At 53.8% G+C, this 25522-nt stretch overlaps 1 protein-coding gene across 13 annotated transcripts in view; it reads right to left on the reverse strand.

Moving 5' to 3' along the window:
* The window catches only part of NEDD4L (NEDD4 like E3 ubiquitin protein ligase), a 42858-nt gene extending 24893 nt beyond the window's left edge, over window positions 1-17965 (reverse strand). For 7 of the 13 annotated variants that reach the window (XM_080636901.1, XM_080636900.1, XM_080636899.1 and 4 more), the window contains exons 1-11: window positions 13857-13894; window positions 12741-12820; window positions 11063-11144; window positions 9934-9972; window positions 9389-9442; window positions 6391-8877; window positions 2302-2352; window positions 1647-1708; window positions 1439-1541; window positions 1076-1242; window positions 220-352 (exon numbers count right to left, since the gene is read on the reverse strand). In XM_080636901.1, the coding sequence (XP_080493027.1) occupies window positions 220-352; window positions 1076-1242; window positions 1439-1541; window positions 1647-1708; window positions 2302-2352; window positions 6391-7452 (1578 nt within the window). In that variant the 5' untranslated portion in view covers window positions 7453-8877; window positions 9389-9442; window positions 9934-9972; ... (1 more) ...; window positions 12741-12820; window positions 13857-13894. Of the gene's footprint in view, window positions 1-219; window positions 353-1075; window positions 1243-1438; window positions 1542-1646; window positions 1709-2301; window positions 2353-6390; window positions 8878-9388; window positions 9443-9933; window positions 9973-11062; window positions 11145-12740; window positions 12821-13856; window positions 13987-17897 lie in introns of those variants that run through there. The other 6 variants (XM_080636896.1, XM_080636895.1, XM_080636893.1 and 3 more) reach the window with 4 other exon arrangements.
* Between the last annotated feature and the right edge of the window lie 7557 nt (window positions 17966-25522).

Here is a 25522-nt window from a genome sequence, read left to right on the forward strand (position 1 = left end):
CAAGGCACTGAAGAGAACTGGCTCCAGCCAGTGTGGCCCCCTTCTTTATACAACTTACTCCACTCTTACTCCAAGCAGAACATTGGAAGTGTTACCACAGGGAACTCCTACATATATTACTACATGTAACTCTTACGTATATTATTACCGTAGTAATTCGCTTACAAATGTGAAACAGCAGCTCGAAGTTTAGGGCTTAAACCCAAGACCATTCCATACCTCAGGAATGTCTCCACTCTCCATAGGTTCTGGTTCCAGGTCCTCACTGATGTGCCTCCGAGAGCGGAACCGCCGATGGGCAGCTTCCTGGTTGATCTGCCTGATGTTGTTGTCTGACTCGGAGCTCACATCACTGGATGGGGGACATGGAGGCATGGGAAGGAGGAAAGGAGAAGGAAACAATGAAGGTTCAACCAAACCATCTACTTTGTTCCTTTCCAAACCTCGGTGATGATAAAAACCAGGGAATCATGGAATGGTTTGGGTTGGAAGGGACCTTAAGGTCATCTAGTTCCAACCAGGGCCACCTTCCACTAGAGCAGGTTGCTCCAAGCCCCATCCAACCATGCCAGGCTTCATACAGGACATAGTTTAATCCCTCAATCCGAAGTCAACAGAACTGGGAACACCTCACAAATGTCATGGAATCCCAGAATCCCAGGCTGGAAAGACCTCAAGGATCACCTGGTCCAAACTTTCTAAGGCAAGGCATTACTTAGACTAGACGTCCCAATACTGGGGAGTCACTGCTTCCCTGGGGAGATGATTCCAATGGCTGGTTGTTCCCCTGGTGAAAAAGTTCTCTCTTGCACTGAATTCCCTCCCACCCCTTCAGATTCCCTGGAATTTCCCAGAATATCCATGTGTACATGGGGCTGGGGAAGCCACATTCATTCTTCACTGAAGCTATCCAGGCTTTGGCCCTCAAGAACTAGCACATCTGTGGAAGTTCTTCCATGAAGGAAGTCTACCTTCAGATCCATGGCATGGCACCAAACCCAGGATCCATCTGTTCCCGAATAGCGTATCTTTAAAAGTGCTCCACAGAATTCCAAGGCAGGCTTTTCCCACTTACATCAAGCTTGGTCGATGCCACTGCGTAGTCCTGTTGTTGTGGTTGACGTAGTAAGTCCTGCCCAGGTTGTCCACCTTCTCTTCCCAGCCCGGAGGCAGCGGCGGAGGTGGTAACTCCTCCTGGCGTTGAGATGCCGAGTCACTGGAATCAACCACATCCCATCCGTGCTTGGGAATGAAGGAAAAGCAGTTAAATGAGGTCTCTGTTGCTCCCATGAGTGGAGAGATGCAGGTTCTGAACGCTCTCCAAGGAGAAGTTCACAAGTACTTCAATATAAACCCCAGAGAAACAGGACAAACTCTTCTGCTACAACTCTCCTTCAACCTCTAGGAAGGGGGATGCTTCCCCAAGGCTAAACCTTACCTCAGAGTCATCCCTTTGATCGCTGTTGTCATCCTCTTGGCCACCATTTTTAGGCATGTAAGCCATCTTCAGCCTCAAGAAGCCCTTTACACGAGACTTGTGGCTAGGAGGCAAGGGGACACAGCTCAGGCACCAGCCCTTCCATGGTGGCAAAGAGCAAACCTTAAGTAAGACAAGGTTTAAAACCCAGAGTTCTCCCCTTCCTCACCTTCTTGGTCTGAGCAGGAAGTCCTTGAAGGTGTATGGCCTTTCCATGGTGGGATCTTCAGTCTGCAAGCAGGTAAGAGAATGGGATTAAAGGATGGAGACGCCTGAAGAATGTTCACACCACAGATGTGGCAGGAATGCTGGAGACATTCAAACAACAGTGTTACAATGGGCAGAGCTCCACCAGTGCCACCAGCCAGCTATGGAAGCAGCCCATGATGTCCCTGCAGGAACCAACCCTCTCTTGAACAGCACTAAAGGAGAACCCCATCCCAATGAATCCAGGCTGTCACTGTGCTTCTGGGGTGAAGCCCAGGCCCAATTCCAGCTGCCAGGAAAACTGGACAAGTGGAGCTTTAGAGAGCTACAGGACAAGCTTCCCTCTTGGAATCTCTCCATTGCTTAAGACACAAAAGGAAAGAGAGGAAACATCTCCCCCCTCAAATGAACCAACCATCCTTCCTGCTAAAGGAATCACATCTCTCTCAATCCCTGTTCATGGCAGGACTTTGCTGTCCGTGATGTTTCTCCTTAAGCTCTAATGCAATGCTGGGAATGCTTTGGGAATATGTTCTTATGGACTTCTTATGGGAAAAACTGGATATAACAGGAGGAGATGAGCAGAAGGAGCAGACGGAGCCAAGGGCAGCGCTTACCGGGAGGTGACTGAGGGGCACATCCACCTGACCCAGGAAGTCGTCTCTGGTCTGTCAAACAAGGCAGAAAGCAGTCATGAGACAGCGCTCCAGCCCCAAGGAAGCAGAGGATGGGAGAGCACCGGTAGCTCAGCACCACCCAAACCCACGTCCCTGTGGAAGTGCCGAACACCGCTTTTCCTCATGTTCTTCCCCATCGCCTTGGTCATCGCCTTCTCTTGGAGGGAACCACCTCCCATGGTGGTAACCACTGAGAAGGTGACAGCAGGAGCTGGTCCATCCATAACTACATCCATGTCCATTGTACAGCCACGAAGGTGGTAGGATAAAGAGAGCCCTGAAGGTCTCAAAGATCTATGTGAGCTTGAAGGTGCATGTGGTGGCCTCATCACCCATGCATTCCTACCACCTTGAAGAGCATAAGGATCTACACATGATACCTTCTGGCCATCACTTAGAGAAGAAAAGGAACATGAGAGGTGAGCAGAGGTGGACAGCCCATGGATGAAGCTTGCCAGGAACAGGAGCACTGTCACCATTCACTTGGCAGCCTACAAAGCCTACAAAGAAACAGGTCCCATCCGTCTTCTCCCCAGCTGATGCCTGCTCACTTCCACTATGGAGTTAACTCCACAAGAGACATGGATACGGTCACATGGGAACAGGCCATGGAGGACACAGTCCATGTCCTCATCCATGGCACCAGCTGCACACCAGGGGAGGAACCACCACCCAGTATGTTAACCTATGGGATCAACGTGTATGGGGTGGTTCTGCCCCTGCAGCTACTCACCCCACATGATGCTACAGTACCTATCCTACACTTACCTCACCTAAACATGATGGACTCTGTGATTTACCCGGATTGGGAATGCATTGGGAAGCCAAGGGAATGCCATTTTGGCAGTAGATGAGGTATGAAGGACTCAAGAGCAGCGATGGCTTTGCTCAGTGTGTACCTGGTGAGCAATGTCCTAAAGCAGCCCAAAGCCAAGTGTGTGTCAGGGAGAAGAGTTTGGGGATGACACCAGAGAGGAGCCCAGTGATTCCCAAAGAACCTGCTGCCTATTTATAGCCCTGCCATGCATGGCATGCCAGGAAGTGCATCCTGCTGCTCCCAGGCCAAGTTTACATGTTCCTCACAGCACAGCATGAAGTTTAACATTAAAAATCAGCTTTTCTAGGATTATGACATCCTAACAATCCTGTTTCCCATACAAAGGCCATGAAGTGATTCCCAAAGCACAGCCACGTGCATCCCCATGGAGCAACAGAGTGTATCTGCACTGAGGAGCCTGATGCAAGCACTGAGCCTGAGGGACCTGATGTATCCTGTGAGGAGAGATACTGTGAGTACACCACAGGCTTATTATACAGCCAGGAATCTTGTAGCCAAGCAGGAATACTGCAGGAATCCCTTCAGTGCTCCCAACACCTCAGGGACTCTGTTACATCCCCAGCATCCCATCCACCTTGAACTGCTTCTGCCTAACCTTAACTATCAGGGAGCCACCATAGATGTGGTCCTGCTCCTCATGGCCCCTCCCTGCTCGCATTCCCAGGAGGAAAGCCACACTGATAGCTGCATCCTACCCCTGTAGCACTTGACGAGAGGAGTAAATGCTTAGTTGGCAAGTTTCATCCTTCTCTTACGAACTGCAGCAACCCTCACTGCCTTACCCATGTTAGAATATCAGCACCTTGTATCCCAAAGAATCCCATTCTGTGCTCTCTTCATCTCTAGAAGCTCCAAACCAGTTTGGTTTCAGGCCACACTGGGAGAAGGCGCAAGTGTAAATGGGCAGCATCACCTCCAAGCAACACTGAAGTGGATGAAATCATTCCCAGGACAGTGGGATGGGTTGAATGGAGAAGCTGGGGCTGCCCCATCCCCGGTTCAAGGCCAGGTTAGAGCAACCTGCTCTAGTGGAAGGTGTCCCTATGGATCTGGATGAGCTTTAAGGTCCTTTCCAACCCAATCCACGGTTCTACAGACTACTTACATGGATTAAGCAAGGCCCAATCCATCAGGATAAATCATTAAGTTCTAAAGCACTTCTGCTTGGCCCCTGGTTATTTAAACACCCACTGGGCACCTCTGCCAAGCTGTGACGTGTTCCTGAAACATGGATAACATCCAAAAGGCCTCGGGACAATGCCAGGGAAGAGGCTTGAGGCCATTCATTGGGAGAAAATGGCTCCTATTAAGATCCCAGTGGAACTCAATGGGTGACACACAGGAGCCTGGCTCTGACCTGCACACAGCTACAACAGGCTCTATGGGTGACGTGCAGGGAGTGTTGAGTACCTACTCTTATTAGTAGTCCAGCTTTAGAACAGCCTTTGAGAAGGGAGAACCCACTTTTCCTTGGATATTCAACAGAACAAGGGGAATAAGGGATGGAGCAGTCTGGGCAGGAGGAAGTTCCTCCCTCTGGAAGGTGGCCCTGCAAGGAGCTTTGAGGTCAGAACATGTGCTAAAGGACAGGGAAGTCACTCTTCCCTTTGATAGCAACACTGGAATCTGACTTAGCAACCCCATAATGAAGCGTAATCCAACTCAGGCTCATTCCCAAGGATGTGCACCTGATCCCAAAGAGAAAAGGATGGGAAAGATGGGAATCTCCATTGCTGTGGGTGCAACCTAGAGGTGATTTGGGATGCAGCCCATCACCTCCACCTGCAGGGGACAGAGCCTTCCCCACAGCCTCCTTGTGCACACACAACTCCCAGCACTGGTCAGGTTGGACTTGGATGGGGCTTGGAGCATCCTGGAATAGTGGCAGGTGTCCCTGTTGGAACTGGATGAGCTTTAAGGTCCTTTCCAACTCAAACTAGCCTGGGACACTCCGAGTTCCACGTGAACCCCACTTATCCCAGTGTGCTCCTTTGCTTTCCATCCCAGCTGATCTCTTGGAGCTGATCTCTTCCAGGACAGCATTCTGAAGGAAGGGAATGAAAAGCTGAGCTGGGAGAGCCCCAAGCTGAGAGTTGCCTGTTCCCTAAACACAAACACATCAGTTTGTTAGGGCCCTTTGTATCCCCCTGAGCACAACGGGGCCTTTGTCAGCTCTCTCCAACACTTGTGTGATACACGAGAGTTTGGAAGTGGTTCCCAACACTCCAGCTCCCAGCTTCCTAACAATGGGAGTGTTTGTTCTGGGCCACAGCACACACACACTCTGTGGCCTATGGCGTTCCGTGCTCTAGTAGCCAAAAGCATTTGGAATGAGGCTCCCAAATAAAATCCTTCCCTATTGGACATGAGCTTGGGCTTCCCGGTGGATTTTATCCTGCTCTGTAATGGAATACATCCTGCTCGCCCCAAACTGCTCCTGTGGAAGAGAGGAGCTATGTGAAAGCTCATAAACACTTGGGAGCAGGGGGAGGATGCAGCGGGTTCCACTGCACGTAAGGCAGGCTGAAGCCAGTGAATGCCGATATTCCTGCTTTTCCTGCTGGCAGGAAAGGCACTACCCACTCCTTCCAACACAGCCACCGACCTCAAACCTAGGGAGGGATTTACTGCTTATTTCACCTCTCAAACCCAAATCCTTAGGGATCTGTTGTGCTTTTCTACTCACGACATCCACTGCGGAGCTAAACTGAAGGATACGCTGGAATAACACGGAGCCAAACAGCTTTTCCCTGGGAAAGCTGCAGAGTCACGGCAGGGCCTCACTGCAGCAGGCACACAGCTCTCCCTGCCCCGTGGTGCAGGCACGCAAGGAGCACACACACATCCAAGGGAGCCTCTGTTCCCAGCTGGAGACTGCAGCAGCTCCCAGCCAATTCCATGCCCGTTCCCACCACCTCCATTCCCACCGACTCCGTTACTACCACCGCTCTGTTTGCCATCTGAGGTTCCAGAGTCTTTCCAGCTGATGTAAGCCTGAATCCAGCCCCGGGGCTGACATGAGGATCTCGAAATACTCCACTGGACGTAAGCAGGAGCGAGAGCGACGTTATGGGACGCTGGAACTGGAGAGGATTCCAGCCTTGCTCCAGGGCAACGGAGAACATTCCAGCACTGCCCATGGAGCACCCGCAGCCCCTCTCTACTCACACACTACTCAGCCTCGTACTTACTGCGGTGCTGGTTGGGGCAGGACCTTCCTGGCCAAGGCCCTGCGCCTGATCCTCAGGACCCCGGGTGACAAGAATGCGGAAGTGCTTCTGCTCTGGCCTGATTTTGAAGAGGCATCCCTGAGGAAGGCGCTCCTTTGTGCTGGGAGAGGTGTCAGGGCCATTCCTGTGCGCTTCCGAACTCGTGCCCTCATCCATAGGCTTCCCCTCTGCAGGCGGGATGGGGTGGGAAGTGCTCCTTTCCAGCCGGATCCGTGGGTACCGCACCAGCCTGTCCCCTTTAGTGCCAGTAAAGCCAAAGTTGTACTCCCCTCCTGTGCCACTTGTGTGGGGCTGCTGTAACTGGAGCACAAAGAGCTTCTTCCCTGCAGTCGCTCCCATATCAGGCACATGCTGCAGGGACCAGCGCCGGGGCTCGGGAATGTTATTTCCAGCCTCAGGACCAAAGGGGAGTAGAGTGAGCTGAGGCACGTCCGTGCTTGAAGCCCGATGCTGGATCCTCACACCACTGATGTTTAAAGCTGAAGCTGCCTCATCTCCTGGGGAAGCTGCAGAAGCATCCTCGCTCTGCTGCTTGGGAGGAAGAGGATGGAATACCCTGTGATGACAGCAAACTGTTCCATTAATCCCTTGTCCCACGGCTTCCAGCAGCCGGGGAGGGGAATTTTCCGGAGTGCCCTCTGGAGAAGAAGGGTGGCTTCCCACACGGGGTTTCCAAGGAAGCGTCTCCTCAGGAGATTCCTGAGCAGATTCCATGCAGCCGTTGGCAGCCGAGCGCTGGAGGGAGATCTGCATGGAGGAGCTCCTGGTTGGACGCGCGTCCCCAGCGCTCAGCAGCTGGGGGATGAACATGGACGTGCTCCTTTTGAGGGAGCCCGCTTCCTGCCCGTCCCTCCCACCGCCATCACCTGCTGCGCGGCGGGACGAGGCGTGCGGGCTGCTCCTCCTTGGCAAAGTGTGCGATGCCAGGAAGAAATCCTCTTCTCTGTCCGGGGCCAGCACCTCCGACTCGGGGGCCGTGTTGCTTCGCGCCGAGCCAAAGTGAAAGCGGAGGCGATGAGCCATGCTTGGCCAGCGAGCAGGCGAGGAGACCAGCAGTGCCACAAGCTAAAAGCCAAGGAGAGAAGCAAGGGGCCCATCTGCCAAGCTGCTTGCCCCGTTAGCACTGCAGCCCTGCGAGCGCCAGATAGCACAAATAGCCCGAGTGGCCAGCGGCATTCCAGGCATGATTGGGTGAGAGCGCCCATGCAGCCCGGCCCACGGGGTAGGATGGGGGCTGTCACGTGGGCTGCCTGCCCCGCTCCCGGCTAAGCTGCTGGGGGGTTTGTTTTTCCTGCTTCGCTTGGGATGAGGCCAGCACCTTCCCAGCTGCTGCTTTTCCATCAGGGAAGCAGCTGCCGGCGGCGGCAGCGCGCTCGGCACCGCTCGAAACCCAAGCCCCCCGGTGCTCAGCGACACCCAAAGCCCTTCAGTTCCACGCTAAACTTGAGCCTTTGCAGGCAGCTCCGCAGGCAGATGAGGAGAAGTCCCTCCGAGCTCCATGTTTCGGGATTAGGAGAGCAGGAATAAATAGAGCAGGGCTCTGCTTTCAATTTGCACTGCGCTTCCAACGTGATTAAGCCGCGAGCTTCTTGCCTTTAAACAGCCACAGCTCCTCCACGACCTCCAGCAGCCTTGAATCCTGCAGAATTCCAGCAACGAGCACGCTGGGATGCCCGGCAAAGCCTCCTCGCTCCGGCAGCCCAGCAGGACCAGCTGGATGGCAGGAGGAGAAGGGTCTTTTCCAGGCTTCCCAGGGAAATGCAGAGATGGGTGCTGCACGCTGGGCTGCTCTTGTTTGGCTTTAACACCGGGCAGGAACTCTGCCCGCTCCTGGCCTGGCTCCAGTGGGGAATTCAGGGAGGGAAGCAGGGCTGCGACGGCCGGCCTGGAGCAGACAGCAGCCTCCCCCAGCTCTGTCCTGCCACACCAACTCCGTGCTCCGCGGGTGGCTTCATTTCAGTCATGCTCCCCAACAGCTCTGAGGGTTTAAGCTCACCCTCCGTGTCCACATTCCAGGCTCCCTTTGGAAGCAGCCAGTTTTCCAAGGCCAGCAGAGAAATAGGAGCCCAAAGGTCCATGGAGCTGCCAAGAGCCAGCACAATTCCCTATTGTGTGAGGTGGATTATGGGCCAGCAAGAAGAGAAGCATGACTGGTTTCCCCACAGCAACAGCACTGGGGTATTCCCTTCCAGAAGCACAGGTGCTGGGAGTAGTTTCTCCTATTTCCCAGACAAATCCAAGGACACACATCCTCTGGCATCATATATTCTCTATCTGACCATGTAGATGGATTGCAAAGGCTGCGAGTGCCTTGGTTCTTTGGGAATGGGAAGAAGAACCAAAGTTCTTGTGCTGAAAACCACACCAAGTATTGGCAGGGAGTATTCCAGAGCCAGCCACCAGTATGAGGTATATATAACCTGCCAGTGCTACTTACTCCACGTGTACCTGTGTGTAAACCTTATGTAGTTAATCACAGCACAAGCAAGAAGCAGGAAGCTGTTGGCAGACTTCCCCACAAGAGCTCCTACATCATCCGACAAAGTTCAAGGCTAAAACCACCAGCAATGTGCATGGCAGAGAGCTGAAACCATTAACAGAGAGCGTTGTCATCACCTGAAACCTTCCTCCACGAGTCCAAGGGGCAGCTCTGGCAAGCACATCCCAACAAAGGGATGCAGAAGGATGAGAAGGGACCAGGAGACACTGAAGGGATGAGGGAGCTGCTTCCTAAGTGACTAAAAGTTGGGACTTGGTTGGAGTGGAGAAGTCCCAGGACAAACATGATGAGGTTTCCACCTCAGAACAGTTGGGTTAATGTTGGTTAACGTCTATCAGGCCCCAAACAGATGCTTTTCATGCCTCCACTTACTCAACCCACAGCCCCAAATCCACTTTTAGACGTGCTGCTCTCACCAGAGCCACGGGATGAGCAAAACCCATCAGGACAAGCACTCACCAGCCTGTTTTCATCAAACACCTCGAACAGGAGCCGATGGTTGGTTGGATTCACCTGGGAGGACACAGAAACAGGGTCAGGATGTTCAACCGCTCAGATTCAGCTCCAACAGCGGTTTCACTTTAATCAAGAGTAAAATGAAGCTCCAAAAAGACCTATTTTGACCTTTTGAGCAAGTAAAAGGCCAAGAAAATGGCTTTTCCCATCCTCCCTCTCTCCATTTGTGTTTTATTAGTTCCTGCCATGCTAATTCCACACAGCTCTTGGAACTAACTCTCATTATTTGCCATGGCATTAACATTTCCAAGGCCCAGCAAACATGCTCTGCTAAAAACACATTGCCCAGCGAAAGGAATGTGGCATTTAGCAGATGAATTAACCCTAAATAAGAGGAACAGCCCATTTCTGTTTAACCTGAAGCTGATTTCTGCTTCCCTACAGGAACAGGAGAGCAATGGCATCAGGACGAGCATCTTTAATGTAAGTAATGAGTAATTGGATTAATGATTGCTGTATTAATGATGGTAAAGGAAAAGGTAACTTACTCGGAAGTAAAATTCTTCATTCCATTTTGGATTCAGTGTCTGCAAAGAGAAATCAACACATTTATATACTCTGATGCCTTCAGATTAGCTCCAAGTGATAATTCCTTAGGGAAAAAAGGGAGAGAAAAGCATGACATAAAGAATTAGGGGGGGAAATTGCTATTAAGTTAGTGAGAAACTCTCTACTGAGTAAACCAAATGTAGGAGGCCACTTGAGTCAGCGGAGCCCAAAATAGCTGCTCAGCATAAATAGGATTCTATGAGTAAAAGGCACATCCCTGAGAAGTGACACAAAGCAAACCTGAAGACTTTGCATTCTCAAGGGTCATTTAAAGCCACATGAAGGGGGAAAAACCCCAGGACAAGGTTAGGACGAGAAGGACGTATTTATAGTGTAAACAGAACAGGAAAGAGAAGGAAAGGAAAGGTTATTTCCTCTTCCTTATCTCCTATGGAAGGTATTAATAACCTGACTAAAACCTGCAGCTTGATTGCAATCTGCAGGGAGCTGAGGCATGAAATGATACCTTGATAAAACAAGGAGATTACAACTCCAAAGAGTAATGGGGCAATTCAAACCTGGGGCACTTTAAACCCAGCTCTGCCATGTCCTATCTGGTTCCCTGCCAAACCCTTCCCTCATCCTCTGGCATTGCTGACAGCACACATCGGCTCTGTGGTGTCAGAGCAGCAAGGGAGAGCCTTGGCTGTTAGCTGAGCATCCCGACGTGGCCACAAGGGATTCCTTGTGCCCAGGATGCTGCTTTAAAGTGAATCTCAGCCCAACCTATTGACACGTTGTTACCCAAGACTGCAATTCAATCCCTTTGGCTGCAAGGAAGTGCTCCATATGGATGGACAGCAGGATACCCGTTGGAGAGCTGTGCTAGTGATGGAAAAGGAGAGGAAAAGGGGGAACTGCAGCTCCTCCTGCCTTCTGGAAGGCACTTCTGTGAGGCCTGAACCCATTCCTCTCTGCCAGTACATTAAAATGTAGCAGAACAATGTAAGGCCTCTTTATAAACCTCTTGGAGCCCTGATACTGACAGTAAGTGTGGTGTTATGTTACAGGATGCTGTTTACCCCTCCTATTCCCAAAGCAAGGGGATAAAAAGAGTTCTACACCTACCTTCTTGATAGTTTTAGTCTGCACAAGAGCGAGTTCTCTGTTCTCATCTGCTACATACAGGGAAAGCTTCACATACGGGTCACTGCAAGAGACAACGTGGTGGTTAATGGGGTATCACTTCCCAGCCATGTGTAATGACACTGAACTGGACACAACAGCAGCTCAAACACCGCAGTGCTGCAGTGGGGAGGCATGGAATGAACCACCAGAGGAAAGGGAACAGCAACTGTCCTGGAGAAGCACTTCCAATTGCATTGAATAAGACCAAGCTGTGTGGTCTCAGCTCCTCTCTCTGCTGTGGCTGACACTTAACCCACAGCCACCTCCCAGCAGGCAGTGTCTCACACACACAGGGGACAGCCCAGTTACGCCATGAGTAACCCAAGAGCTTACACCCAGGAGGAAACAAGCTGCAAAGTGAACGGAGGGAGCCTGAGGCTTCCTGCATGGGTGACAGAGAAGCCACCCAGTGTGAGTAAGGTCACTGGGGCCAAGAGGCTGGCCACTGAAAGGGATGGAGGGACTAAACCTCCCTGTAGTGGCACAAGGAGTCATTTTACAACACTCCACAAGGGTCTCAGCTTTCCTGGGGCACTGACAGAAGTGAGCCCCAAAAGCCAGCCTGAATTGGACTCATAAAATGCACCAACATCGTAACCACAAGTGAACACAAAGAGAGTTTGGGCCATGACATCCTGAGGTCTGAAGAACTCCTTTTCCCTCTGGAATCTGGTGGAGGACACCAGAAAGCACTGCCTTAACCCCTGAAAATCAAAAAGAACAGGGATTTCAACAGAAAACACTCTTTAAACCCACTTCATTTCAGTGCTGGGGCCCTCCCCTGCTCTATTTTTACCTTCAGAGCTGAAGCCACCCCCCCAGTATGATGTTTGCTGGCACTCGCTATGCAGAAGCGTGCTGAGCTTGTCACAGCAAGGCACACGTCACCCTCCAGGGAGCCTTGTTTCATAGGAAACCCATCCCGCACGAGCTGGGGACGCTGTTTCTGTGCCATTCCCTTTGTGTTATCCCTTTCCTGCTGCTCCACATCCATGGAGGGACTCAGCAGCAGCTCTGCCTCCAGCAATCCTAAGCCCAAACCTGAAGGCAGAGGCGGCTTCTCCCAAAGCCAGTTCTTTCCATGGCCTTGATGGAACCTTACTTGGATACCAGTCACTGTTTCCCCCCCAAACCTCCCCGTGCTCTACTCAGTGCCCCATGATGGGGGACAGAAGCCCCCAAGGCACCCGCCTCCCTCTATTCCTGAGTTATAGGAAGCTGAATCATGGAATCCCAGCCTGGTTTGGCTGGGAAGGGACTTAAAAGTTCCTCCAGCTCCAGCCCCCAGGACTAATGAATCCCAGTGATTCATGGATCCAAAGAGATGATGGAAACAAAGCCCCAAATCTCACTGAATAAGGTCAGAATGGGGTACTTGGAAACAGCTGCATGGAGAGTAAGTAACATGCTGGTATAAAGAGTCACTATCACTTAAAGCCCAACAGGCACTTTCCCTGGTGGAATTCCCTATTCCTGCTGCTGCAAGAGGGGAGAACAGGGAAAAGAGACAGGAATCAGCCTCAAGGAATGCTTCGTGTCCTCTCTGGGGTTATCCCAGCACGAGCCTCCCAGGCTCCATCTGTACCCCACCTATGGCTACAGAACAACACCACCTTACCTTACCCTTCACTCGCAGTCCATTGTCCCAGTGTGCTCCTTCCAAACGCTTTTCCCGGCGGCTGCTGTGTAAGGAATGCCCTGACAGAGGATCCCCGCACATCACTCCCTAGATCCCAGTTCTTCCTGCGCTGTTTCCCACTCCCCAAATGCCTTAAGCTCTAAAAGGCAGCAGGAAGCCAACCCAACGTAGCTGTTCCAAAACCCGAGTTTGGGAACGGAGCAGCTCCATGCAGGAATTCCAGCAGCATCCCTACCACGCACACAGCTCCCACCAAAGGGATCGGACAAAGGGAAAAGGCAGAAAGCAAAGGAAACCTGTCATTAGTCTGCGGCATTCCCTATGGTGAGGGAATTAACCAGGTGTAAAAGCGCTTAATGAGAGCAATCAGCTAATTGCATTCCAGGGCTGGAAGCCTCCGGCCTGCACTCTGCTGTTAAGCCTTGAGCTCCCACCTGGCACCCGTTTCCAGGGGGGAAAGGCTGGATCTTCCCTACTGCAGTGGGACCCAGCCCCAGACACCTCCTTCTGCCTCGGGATCCAGGGGAATTCCTACCCAGGGATGTGTGCTTCGGCTCCAGAGAGCGACGCCTGCTCCCAGCCGAGCCCTGACAGCCTGCACAGGAGCAAGGCAAGGCAAAGCAGGGGTGGGAAGAAGGGAATCGAAGCCATTGAGAGCTGCCACCCTCCCCTCAGCACCCTGGGGCCCGAGGGGTACGGCTCTGACAGGCCTGGCCCTGCTCCCCTCAGGGTCTGAGCTGCTGCCCAAGGCCGGACGCCATCAGGGTCACTGCGGGTCAGCCCTTCCCTCCCTGCCCTTGGCTGAGAGGTGAATGTCTAACCCTCATTTCTCCTTTAAACACCTCATTTCATCCGTTTCCTCCCGATCCCTTCCCTTTTGTTACACAGAAACGCATCAAAGCCACGTTCTTTCGCTCACAAAGCAGCCCAAGCAGGCCTGCAGAGCCCACGCGCACGGGGCCGGGTCTCACCACAGCAGCACCCCCCCACGAGCCATCCCCGTTCAGCACATCCTGAGCCCTCCAGGACCTTCCGAACCCCATCCCCATGCTCGCGGTGCTCGCAGGCTGATTCCTGCCATGATTGCCCTCACACCTCCTCCTCCTGCTTCCCCTCAGGTGCCTCCACAGCGCTGGGCCCCGCAATGGCGGCTGGAGCCGGCCCTCAGCGACCCCAACATGGCGCCGCCCTGACGGGCGCCTGTGCTCCCGGCACCTTACGGCCGTGCTCGCGTCCCCTCTGCAGGGAGGCGGGGCCTGGGCTGGGCTCTAAGCACACACGGACACGTCGGGGCAGCTCTGGCACTGTCGGACAACAGCAAGAGCCGAAGGAACCCCATGAAATCGGCGCTTTCCCCCCACTCCGCACCATTCCAGGCAGCGAACGGCCTCCCGCTGCATCCCACCTGCCCTGCGTCCCTTTAAAGCCATCCCCTTCGTCCCATCCCCGCATAAACCAGCTTCACACCTGGAGCAGCAACCCACAGCAGACCTCCCGTCCTTTGCTGTTGCTCTTCCCAGCAGCAGCACCAGCACCCTGGCTTTCTGTGGCCTGGAACACAGCACCTGAGGGAGCAGCACCCACCGCAGCACCCACCGCAGCACCCACCGCAGCACCCACAGCCAACCTGGGCTGGCTTCACGCGAGGCAGGGCACAGGGCAGGAAGCGGTGGCTTTTCCCCCTTCCTCAGCCCCTCCTCAGGGACCCCTGCACCCCGGTAGCTGCGGGCGGGCGCCTGTCCCCAGCTCACCCCATGGCGAGTGCCTTGCAAGGCCAAGGAATCCCCCAGGACTGGGTGCTCCCTGGCCAGGCCCCCGGCTCCCAGCTCGAGGCCCAGCACAGAGCCCACGGCTTCCCTGCCCGCAGCACAGCACCACGGAATGGAGCACGGTGCCTCAGGCGAACGGAATCCGGATCCACAGCCTCATTCCTGCAGGCGGGAGCAGGTCTGGTGCTGGCCGGCACCCAGAGGAACAAACCTGCTCCTCGGTGGGGCTCGTACCTCTATGAGCTAGGGCACTATGGTCAGCACGCTCTGCCCTCAGCACCCGAATCCCCTCCATGCGCAGAGGGCAAGCTGAGGGCTGGTTTCTGCACCCCAACACCACAGGAACCTACTACCTCACTCCTTAGCCCCACTTACAGCTGCTGAAACCCATGCCCAGAGCATCCCCGGCAACATCAGCTGTACAAAAGGGTAAAACCCTGCTGATTTGGGTCGAAGCCACAAAAGGTCCATTTCCAGCCCGGGCGAAGCCCTGGCAGGAGGCTGGGGTGGGAGCCGAGGACATCCTCTGGTGCCCTCTGCTGCCAGTCCCGGCAGGACTGCTCCGGACAGAGCCGGTATCCAAGCTGGATACCTGCCTTAGGGGCAGCAGTGCCTGAGCTCATCCCAAGGCCGCTCCCATCATTGCCTTGGAGTCTGCATTTGAGCACGGATTTACCGGTGACGCACAAGCCGTGTGTGCGACCTAAAGAGAGCGCTTCTTCAGGGCATCCTCACCACGCACTCCCTTAATGTCGGCCCCTGAGCTTCTCCTTCCTGTCCAGAGAACAGCCTGGGCTCGAGCTAATGAAGCTCCCTCCCAGCTGCGCTCCTTCCCTTCCCCCAGCCCATTTCTAGGCTACCAGAAAGCCCCTCGGTTCTTCGCTGCACATGGAGCTGATGTTCACCATCCACCACCAGCAACCTCCCCTCTCCACTGCAACCCCGTGCTGAAGCACTCACCGGCCAACAGAGGACACGACAGGGGCGATGCGAACCCACTGGGGTTGCAGCCCAAAGCCTATGGCAGCGCCCACCCGAGCTCCCAGCAATAAAGGCCCATTTTCCTCTAACACATCCCGGGTTTGCAGGGAAAGTCACCTTGGGGCTCACTCAAAGTATCTCAAGCACATGGGATGCGAGGGAACGAAGGAGCTGCAACGCGGCGGCATGGAGCAGGCACGGCACTGATCAATGGCACTGCAGAACACTCCGTGCCCGGGTTGTATTGCCTTCACTATCCCATTTCCACCTTTTTGTTCCCAACGAGAGAAAGCAGCACAGCAGGGACTTGAACTCTCTCCTACTTGAGCCACCGCCATCCCGTCCCGTGGCTCTGTGGGATACAGGCACTGGAGGGGTCTCCAGCTCTGCTCCACCCCCAGGGACACACGGACACTGCCAGGGATGTCAACCCATTCCATCGCATGCGCTCCTCCTTCCCCTGCCAGGATCAGAATCCACCTGGACGACAGCACCCAGCCCCGTTTCCAGCAGCCTCGCTCTCCAATGAGCCCAGTGTGACTGGGAACACCCCGAGCAGCCTGGCGCCTGCGTGAGCCAGCACTGCTGCTGCATCACCAGCCTTGGATGCAGGGAAGGGGAACAGAGAGGATTTGTGCCTTGCAGGCTCCATGGGAAAGAGCAGGTAAAAGCAATAACCCTGGAGGCAACCCAGAATATGCTTTGATGTCATTACAAGAGCAGCTTCCTGCTAATGCGACTTGAACTGAAAGGCACTTTGCCTTGTTCACCTCCCGGCCACAACAGCCATTCACTCCATGGGCTGGAAGGTGAAGGCAGCAGAGCAGAAGCTCCATCAGTGCCACACAATCCAAGAGCCATCGCAGTGCCCCCAGCAGATGAGCTGCACTTCACTTGTTCATCTTGGTCTGAAGTGGGAATAAAGCAAATCAAAGGCCAAGTCATGGAATCATGGAATGATTTGGGTTGGAAGCACCTTAAAGCCCATCCAGTTCCAACAGGGACACCTTCCACTAGAGCAGCTTGCTCCAAGGCCCGTCCAACCTGGCCTTGAGCACTGCCAGGGATGGGGCATCATGGACCTCATGGGAGAGGGACACAACAGAGCATCAGGGTCTGCATCCACACCAAGGGGAGAAAACACACACAGGAGTAGTTACTGCTGCTTGTTAGGGATGCTGAACGCACACTGCATGTAGGGTTTAACACCCATCAATCTGCCTCATGCTCTTAGGTCCCACAGAACCCATCTCTCCACCACCACCCCAAGTGAGGCTTCAACAGCTCCTCCACCCTGATCCTCACCAGAGCTACTACGGGATAGCTCCACACCACACGCTCCACAGCTGCATCAGAAGGATTCCAGTGGCTCCTTCAGCAAATCAAGTGAACCCTCAGCAGATTCCTTCAATCTCTCCTCTAGGATTTGCTCCTCCTCCTTTTCTTTGACCCTGCAGCATCCGAACCCAGCTACAGGAGCTGCTAACTGTGAGCAAGCAGCAGTGTGATCCAGCAACACTACTCGCAGTGGTACCACCTGCATTCCTACATGCCCAGCTCCATCTCCATCCAAGCCGCTTCCTCTCCTGCTCAGGGTCAGCATCAAAAGCTGCTCTTCAGAGCAGCAACTGTGGGGAGCGAAACTCAGAGGCTTTGTGTTCCCATACTCTGCACGTGGTTTTGTTGCCAAATTCACCGCTTTGGTGCCAATTCTTCCCCCCCAATTAAAGCTGATTAAAGTTTTAATTGCGGCTTTGAGCTAATGACCAGTTGGGAAACAGCACGAAGGGAAGATCCACAGGGAGCTCATTCCAGCATGAAGAAATGAGTGCTTTCAGTAACAGCTAAATTGGATACCACAGGTTGCAAGCTGATAGGAACCACTTAGGAAGGTTGGAGCATCTCCTCCCCCTTGACACAGGGCAGGAATGGCAAACCCGAGAACAACCAAAGGGACTGCATCTTCCATCGGACCATTAAAAGCAGTTCCCTTGCTCATGGCAAGGCCTCAGCAGGAGAAAACACTCTCCTTGCCCTGCTCTCCTAAAGCTACCATCCTTTGGATGCAGCACTGGGATGTGTCCAGGATCAAGAGAGCTCCCAGCCTGGCACTGCTGGTGCTTGGTCCTGCATGGAGGGGGCATGTGGGGAGGCGGTGGGGTCATCTTCAGCACCGCCAAGGCTTGAGCTGCTCCTCACTCACTTGTAGAACCAAGGCATTTGGTGAAGGGCTCCCTGTGCAGGGTCAGGGCACGCCTGAAGCCCACACACTGCCCACAGCTGCTTGTAAGCAAGTCCAGGACCTCTCATGGCGTTTATGAATGGTCCATTACAGAGCATCCTTGCTCTGTTTCTGTACATGAAGGAGTGCATGGACAACACCTACCTGGCTCCAAAGATGTCCTTTTTGGCCAGGTCAATGCCAGACACCACCTTCACCCTGAGGATACGAGACTCCTCCTGTTAATGACAAGGAAAAGGGGGTTAATATTCATTCTCCCATTCACTGTGGACACCAGAAGAATGAATCACAGCCTTTAGACAGCAGGAGTCTTGCCTGAAGGAAAACCTCTTGGAAGGAGATGTTCACTTCAGCTGCTAAAGTACAGCCTGAATCCAACCATGAAGAGCACCCAACTCCCCTCAGAGTGAACTAAACCAGAGTAAGAGCAAGTAATGGTACTAACACCCCAGTAACGAGAATGGGACAGTAACAGAAGAAGGGACATCAACCTGACCCACAGGTTATAACACCATAAATACTGGTTTCACCCCATTTTTCCCCTCCACCCTCTTCCTTTCTGCTCCACAAAGCAGCCCCTAAAGCCCAGGCTCCTCCAGGAACAGGTTCTGCAGTCACTCGCACCAGTTCCACCCCGATAAGCCCTCCTCAAGTGCAAGAGGTGAGATTGAGTTACAGTAACCTGAGCCTGCTCCTTGGAGCTGTGTCAGGGAACAACTCCCTTTCCCCACAGCTTTCTCCTCCATCCCTTTGCTCCAGGTAGCAAGAACAAGACATGGGTTTGGTGCCTGGATCTGAGGGGTTTGAGATGGGGAAGGTCAGAAACGACACAGAAATCCTCTCTGGAATAGCTGCTATTCCTCCCAGCAGCACTTAACGGGGTCCAAAGGAGTTTCCAGTGAAGAAATGTGGGATTCCTTCCCAAAGAGCCTAAAGCGGATCTGAGAGGTGACAAAGAACAGGTACCATACAATCATGGAATGGTTTGGGATGAAGGGACCTTAAAGCTCATCCAGATCCAACAGGGACACCTTCCACTAGAGCAGCTTGCTCCGAGCCCCTTGAACACTGCCAGGGATGGGGCATCTCCCACCTCTCTGAACAGCCCATTCCAGTGTCCCACCACCCTCCCAGGGAAGAACTTCTTCCCAATATCCCATCTCAATCTCCCCTCTGGAGATTAAAGCCATTCCCCCTTGCCCTATCCCTCTCCTTGTCAGCCTCCCTTAAACCTAATAGCTGCAGCTTCCTCCACACCACCTAACCCACAACACATGTGCTACAAAACCCACTTCCAGCTTTGGAACTCACATCTCCGTGTTCTAACAACACATTCCTAAAGGGAATTCCGCACTCCGGAGCGCGGGAAGCTGCGGCCACCAGGACAGAACCCCTCTGGCAGGTTTAGGCAGCACAAAGAGGACAGCACTGCAGGGGTACAGCACCAACTGACAGGGGTACAGCACCCACACTGCGGTGGTCACACCAGCACCAGACTTACCCCCCGCTGCCTGGAGGACCGCACACGAATGTGGAGCCACAGCTTTGGGTGCATCCACAGGAGCCTGGGATGCGGAAGCTGCTGTGGCGGAGGCGATCACCGCCCATGGCCAGGGGCCGGGGTGAAAGGGCAGCTCCAGGGTTACCCCATGGCCCGGGCCCTGCCGCTGCTCTGTGCAGCGGAGGCAGCTCTGATCCCAGCCCCAGATAGGCCCCGCAGGTAACTTTCCACTGCCTGCAAGGGGAGGACCCAGCAGGGTGGAAAGTTCCCAGAGCCCGCGGGGCTGTGGGAATGCAGGCATGGAACACCTCATCCTGCTTTATGGCACCTCTGCGTTTGCAAAACACAGCCCAGGAGCCGGGAGAACACACCTGAAAGTCAGTGCTTTGGGTGCAAACAGCCTGGAATGCAAGAGACAACAGAGCTTTGACCCGCGTCTGAACCGTGAACGAGGAAGTCACGGAGAACCATGGATTACAACCACAGAGCTCCCAGTGCGCTGGACACGAGCTGGGATGGAGCAGCCCCGAGGAGCAGGACTTGGGGTGCTGGGTGAGGAGAAGCTCAAGGGGAGACTTTAGAGCAGCTCCAGTGCCTAAAGGAGCTACAGGAAACCTGGACAAGGGATGTAGGGACAAGCCAAGGGGACTGGCTTTAACCTGCCCGAGGGGAGATGGGATAGACGGAAGCAGCTCTCCCCTGTGAGGGTGCTGAGGCGCTGGCACAGGGTGCCCACATCTCGAAGCGTGGCAGCAGCAGCTTTGCCAACAGCCTCCGATACAATCTCAGCTCTGCAATGAAAACAAAGCTCAGAGGGGACAGCCCACGTCTCCCTCGGTGACGCTCCCCACAGGCAAGCAAAGCATGAGGAAAGGTCACCAGGGCCCAACCACCTTCACCCAAAGCTCTCACTGCAGCACCAGCACCATGGGAAGCCGGCTCAGCACCTCCTCCTACCCCAACCAGGCTGGGACCCTATAGGAGATGCTCTTTCTGAAGGCAAACTCCATCCCTCTCTCTGGACAAGCCAAGGGAAGGGTTTAATCCTGCCTGGTAGCACAGAAGCAGGAAAAGCATCTTCTGTGTTGCTACTGAAAACAGGAACGAAGCTTTGGTGAGGAGATCCTGGTGCATGTGCCCAAGGCTGTGACCATAAAATGACTCTTACATGGACAGAACCAAATCCCAAAACCCACAGGCCCCTGGCCAAAGCCCCTCTCCAGGTCTCCTGGAGCCCCTTTAGACACTGCAGCTGCTCTAAGGGCTCCCTTTAAGGAGCTTCCTCTTCCCCAGGCTGCCAATTGGGTGTCAACCGATGCCAGGAGCATCTTTATGTAACCGCAATCTATCCCCTGTTAGAGCTGCAGTGATTTGGGACCATGAGCACTCAGTGCCTGCACTGATTCATGAGCATACACTCAATAACCCACCATCCACAACACCCTGGGATGGGAGCATCATTCCTAAGGCACCTTCAGTGCCCCAGCCCTGCTTTCCTCTGCTTTCCATGGATCCCCATGGAGATGCACCAGCAAAACACCCCACCATGAAGCGTGATGTGTGTCTTCTGCTCCGAGCAGAGTCAGCTCCATCTTCTCCATGTTCTGGTGCATGAATCACCCCGTTACCCAACCAGGAGTGAAGCGAGAGCTGCCAGCTCCCAGGGACAGTTAATAATTGATGTTCCTGTCCCAGTTCCAGCCTTCCCGGTGTGGAAACGCTTCCCAACACATCCACACTTCAGAGCGCTGCTCGGTCACTGCGGCAGCTTCCTCCCCTTGGCCTCTTGTCTTCATCAGGTGTGGTTCTGGATGAGCAGCATCAAGAGGTCCTCAGCAGCACCTCCGGAGGCAATCCTGACCCTAAGCTCCAACTCCAAAGGATTCTAGCCTAGGGGATGAACCATCCCCATTATACAAAGGGAGGGAAAAGCAAAGTGATGGGGAGGGATCCCTTCCCACCATAGACCTCAGGGGGTTGTATCCTCACTGTGCTCTCAGCACACTCACACTCCATGTTCCACCTCCTCTCCCCTCCTCAATCCAGTCCTTTGACAAAGGAATCGTGGAATGGTTTGGGACGAAGGGAGCTTAAAGCTCATCCATTCCCTGCCATGGCAGGGCCACCTTCCACTAGGCCAGGTTGCTCCAAGCCCTTTTAGTAACATATGAGCAAGAACACGACCAATGCAGGAGACTAAACCTGTAATAACTCAGCTACAGGAGTTACTCCCTGTGCATACACGCATTTAAGATGCTTTGCAGGGGAAGAACAGTAGTTTCCATCCTTCTTTTAATGAAAAGCCACGGAATCACTGCTCAAAACTGCCCAAGGCCCATTTGAGCTAACAGATACGCTCCAGATAATTAATTTGTGCCCGTTCCTCACTAGAAAATCAATGGGATTGGGCAAAACCCCATGTTACTTGTGGATTACAACTCCTTGTACAACACCCAATGCATTGCTCACTGTGCTTTCAGCCACATGCCCTTTACTCCGGGGTAGCAGCATCGGCTCCCCCCTTCCCAGAGCAGTGGCAATGTGCTGTATCCCGTAAGGACATGGATTAGCTCAGTCACTTGTGCCCAACGTGGCACTTGACAGTGAGGAGAGCAAGAGATCCTCACCCCTGCCCCCAAACAAAGGCTGCCTGTTGTGTCCTGCCCTTACAACGGCCCCATTCAGAGCCTGCGGGCTACAATCAGGTCACCCATTCACCATCCCTTGTCCCACACACACACTATGGGTGTCCCTGGAAGAGGCACTAAAGGAGGGAGCAGAGGGCACGGCAATGCCCGTTCCTTGGCGAAGGTCAAGGCAAGTGCCCCTCATGTGTGGGGTGAGCAGTGGGATATGGGGTGACAGAATGAAGCATAGGGCAGCAACTCCCCCTGCAAGCCCAAGGAGCATGAGGAAGTGCTGAGTATTCACTGGCCACAAGCTCTTTGCTGCCAGGGGCATCTGGAAGCGCCAAGTAACAGCTCCAAGCAGCAGGGACCACCCCATTCTCTATTCCCAAGCATTTTAGGGAAGGAACAGGACTAGAATCCCACAAACTGGGCAACCGATCCTGTAGGGAATGCCACAACAAACAGGATACGTCCAAGTTCCCACCACGTAATGCCAAGGGGTGGGAAGATGACTAAAGAGAAAGCCGCAGTGCAACAGGTAGGCTCAAAGATGGAGTAAAGGGTGAGGAATGAACGTTAACCACGAAAGCTTCCCACCTTTGGGAATGACTTTGCCTTGTTCCACTTTGCTCACCCCCAAGGAAGCAGCTTTACCTCCCAGCAGCAGAAGCAGCAGTAAAGGCTGAGCTGAAGCACACGGAAACCTCTCCCAAGCAGTATTCCCACGTCATTCCTTGAATGCCAAAAGGTAATTGTACTTCATGGTGTCTCCATCAGAGCTCCCCTGGCACGCAGACCTCCTGCTCCCGATGGCAATGCTTAAATACCTCAGTGCTGATGGATGCAATCTCCTCCCAGCATCACGGCCATCCTGGTCCTCCCTCCTAAAACCCGTAAGTGAGGGCAGAAAACTCTTCCCTGCTTCCATTCACTGAAGCCCACGTCATTCCAGAGGACTGGAAGACTCCTGAGTGCTCGGAAAAAAGAATCCCTTTAGGGCCAGTAACAAGCAGCAGCCCCATCCCTGCTCCCGGCTGAGCAAGCCAGGAGAACACATCAGCCTCTGAGGGCTTGGAGCTGCTCACTGATGGGTGGGAAGGACCTGGAGCTGCGCCACCTTCCCACAGGGACTCATCCAATTCCAACGGGAACACTTCCCCTAGAGCCGGTTGCTCCCGCCTGGCTTTGAACGCCAGTCCCTGCCCCACACTAAGGTACAGAGCACAGCCCACTCAGGGAGCAACTCCTCCCATCCTGCTGCAGAGACTTCCTTTGAGAACACAAGGTCCCCAATTCCTAGAAATGGGAAAGGTGACAAACAGCTACCTCCTGCCAGCACACAGGGATGAAGGGTAAGGAATGGAGGGGGGAAACTGTGTGCAAGCACAAATACACCTGGAGGCACAGCCACCAGCTGGGATGTGGCTTGGAGCAACCTGGGCCAGTGGATCTGGATGAGGTCCCTTCAACCGAAAGGATTCCAGGATTTCGGAACTCTGCAGCCATGAGCAGGAAAATGCCTCTGAGGGGATGGATACTCCATCCCTCCTGCTATTCAAAGCCCAGAGGATTCCAGCTCTATTTCTGTGCCACTGGGTTTAATTAAACAAGCGATTCCAACCCCAGCTAATCCTCTGGGATCAGAGGCTGTGGATCTCAATCTCCACTTTAGCAGGTTAAAGCCATTCTCTTTGTCCTGGCCCTGCACCCCTTGTGAGCAGCCCTTCTCCAGCATTCCCAGGTGAGCTCATTTGGCATTCCCATCACGCCTGCTCCTGTTTGCAAAACAAAGCACAAGCATCCCTATCAGGGATCTGCTGTACGTAATTCCCAGGGGAAGCCGGGATGGAGGCGACTGCAGCAGCACAAGGGCTTTGCTCAGCAGATGTGGGGCTCACTCCATGCCTCCTTCCCAGGAAAATGGTATCCCTGCAGAAACAGGATAACCTAGAGCTTACATTTACCATCACACAGTGCCCTCCAACGGCCAGCCCATAACATGGATCTTGGGAATGCTAAAAGCAGGATTCACTGAGTGTCAGGAACAGCGGCCAAAATGCTGTAGGATCATGGAACTGGGCTGAAGGGACCTTAAAGCTCATCCAGTTCCAATAGGGCCACCTTTTGACCTTCATTCCCAGTTTCCCGTGCTATCCCTGGAAGCCAACGCACTTCAAATCCATGACTCCAATGTGGACAGTATTGGGTTTCCATCCCTCACTTATTCCATGCAGAAGTGCCTGGATCTGACCTTCAGTGTGATGCCAACCATGCAGAGCACAGCCACGGCCTCCCTCAATTCCCATCTTCCTGCTTCCCAGCTACCAGTGCTTGGATGCAGACCAGCGCTGGCCCTGCTTGTCCCTGAGTCACATGGGGAGGAGGAGCTCCCGGAGCCCGAATCCCAGTTAATCAGTAAGCAGAGGGATAACTCCGCTCATGAAGCCCTGGATGCACCCAAACGCACGCAGGAGAGCGCAGTAATGTGACAGCCAGGTCCTGAGGAGGAGACAATGCCCAAGGAGATCATTCCAGAGCAAGGAATCCAGCGGGAACATGGAACACAACAGGCAGCTTCCACCAGAGCAGGTTGCTCCAAGCCCTTAATCACTGCCAGCGATGGGAAGCCCCAGCTTCAACCCATTCCATGTCCCATCACCCTCATGGGGAAGAACTTGTTCCTTATATCCCATGTGGCAGGTTAAAGCCGTTCCCCCTTGTCCTGTTGGTGCCCCAAAGCTGGACACAGAGGGATGGAATGCCCCAGGATTCACTTCCCATCTCCCATGCACACAGAAGCGAGGCTGGAAAAGGAGGTTAAGCTGCAGGGAGCGACTGCAGAGCTCTCTTTGAAGGCATGTGCAATCCTCTCTCCTGCTCCTTCCTGTCACATCAGCTCCTTTGGGATAGCTCCCGCTGCATGACTGAACGGCACCTCAGGAGGAAGCTGGGAATTCCAGTGTATCCAAGTGCGAGGCCTGGAAGGTGAATAGAGCTTGGAACTGGGGAGAGCTCCTCCCCAGCCAGAGCTCTGCTCCAGCTTCCAGGCTGGAAAGCATCTTTCTTCCAAAGGCACAGGATTTATTGAAGCAAAGGAAACACGGAAAGGGAATCCTTGTGGAAACTTCCATGTTGGACGGGCCACAGTGATTCCCAAGAATCCCAAACTGATATCAATGAGAGGTGCATCCCAGGTTCAAAGTGCCCTCAGGATCTGCTCCAGCCACATCCCACACATCCAACACTATCCATCCTCAAGGATGGAGACTCCAGCACCACGTGAAGGCTCTGTAGGACCTGACGTGGATTGACAACCCGTTGTAACTGACAGCAGGCAATGCACGGGTGGCTCAAGAAGCCCCACAACGCCCATCACCCAACATCAGGGCACACATCCACACTGAAGGTGTCCATTGGGAATACCGAGCTAGTCCCAGACTCCTGTGGGCACGAGCCCTGCAAACACACCAGCTCAGGCTCCATGTGAGACATGAAGAAGGCCTGGAGACAGGGACACCCACCCTTACCAGCCAGCTCATGTGGGCCCACGTGGGACCTACTCAAACCCCACAGCACAACTACAGGGTGTGTTTGGGGTTACTATGGGGTGCAATGGACCTGCCTTTCTCTCCATGTCC

Source organism: Psittacula echo (genome assembly GCF_963264785.1).
Source record: "Psittacula echo genome assembly, chromosome: Z".
Classification (NCBI taxonomy): domain Eukaryota; kingdom Metazoa; phylum Chordata; class Aves; order Psittaciformes; family Psittacidae; genus Psittacula; species Psittacula echo.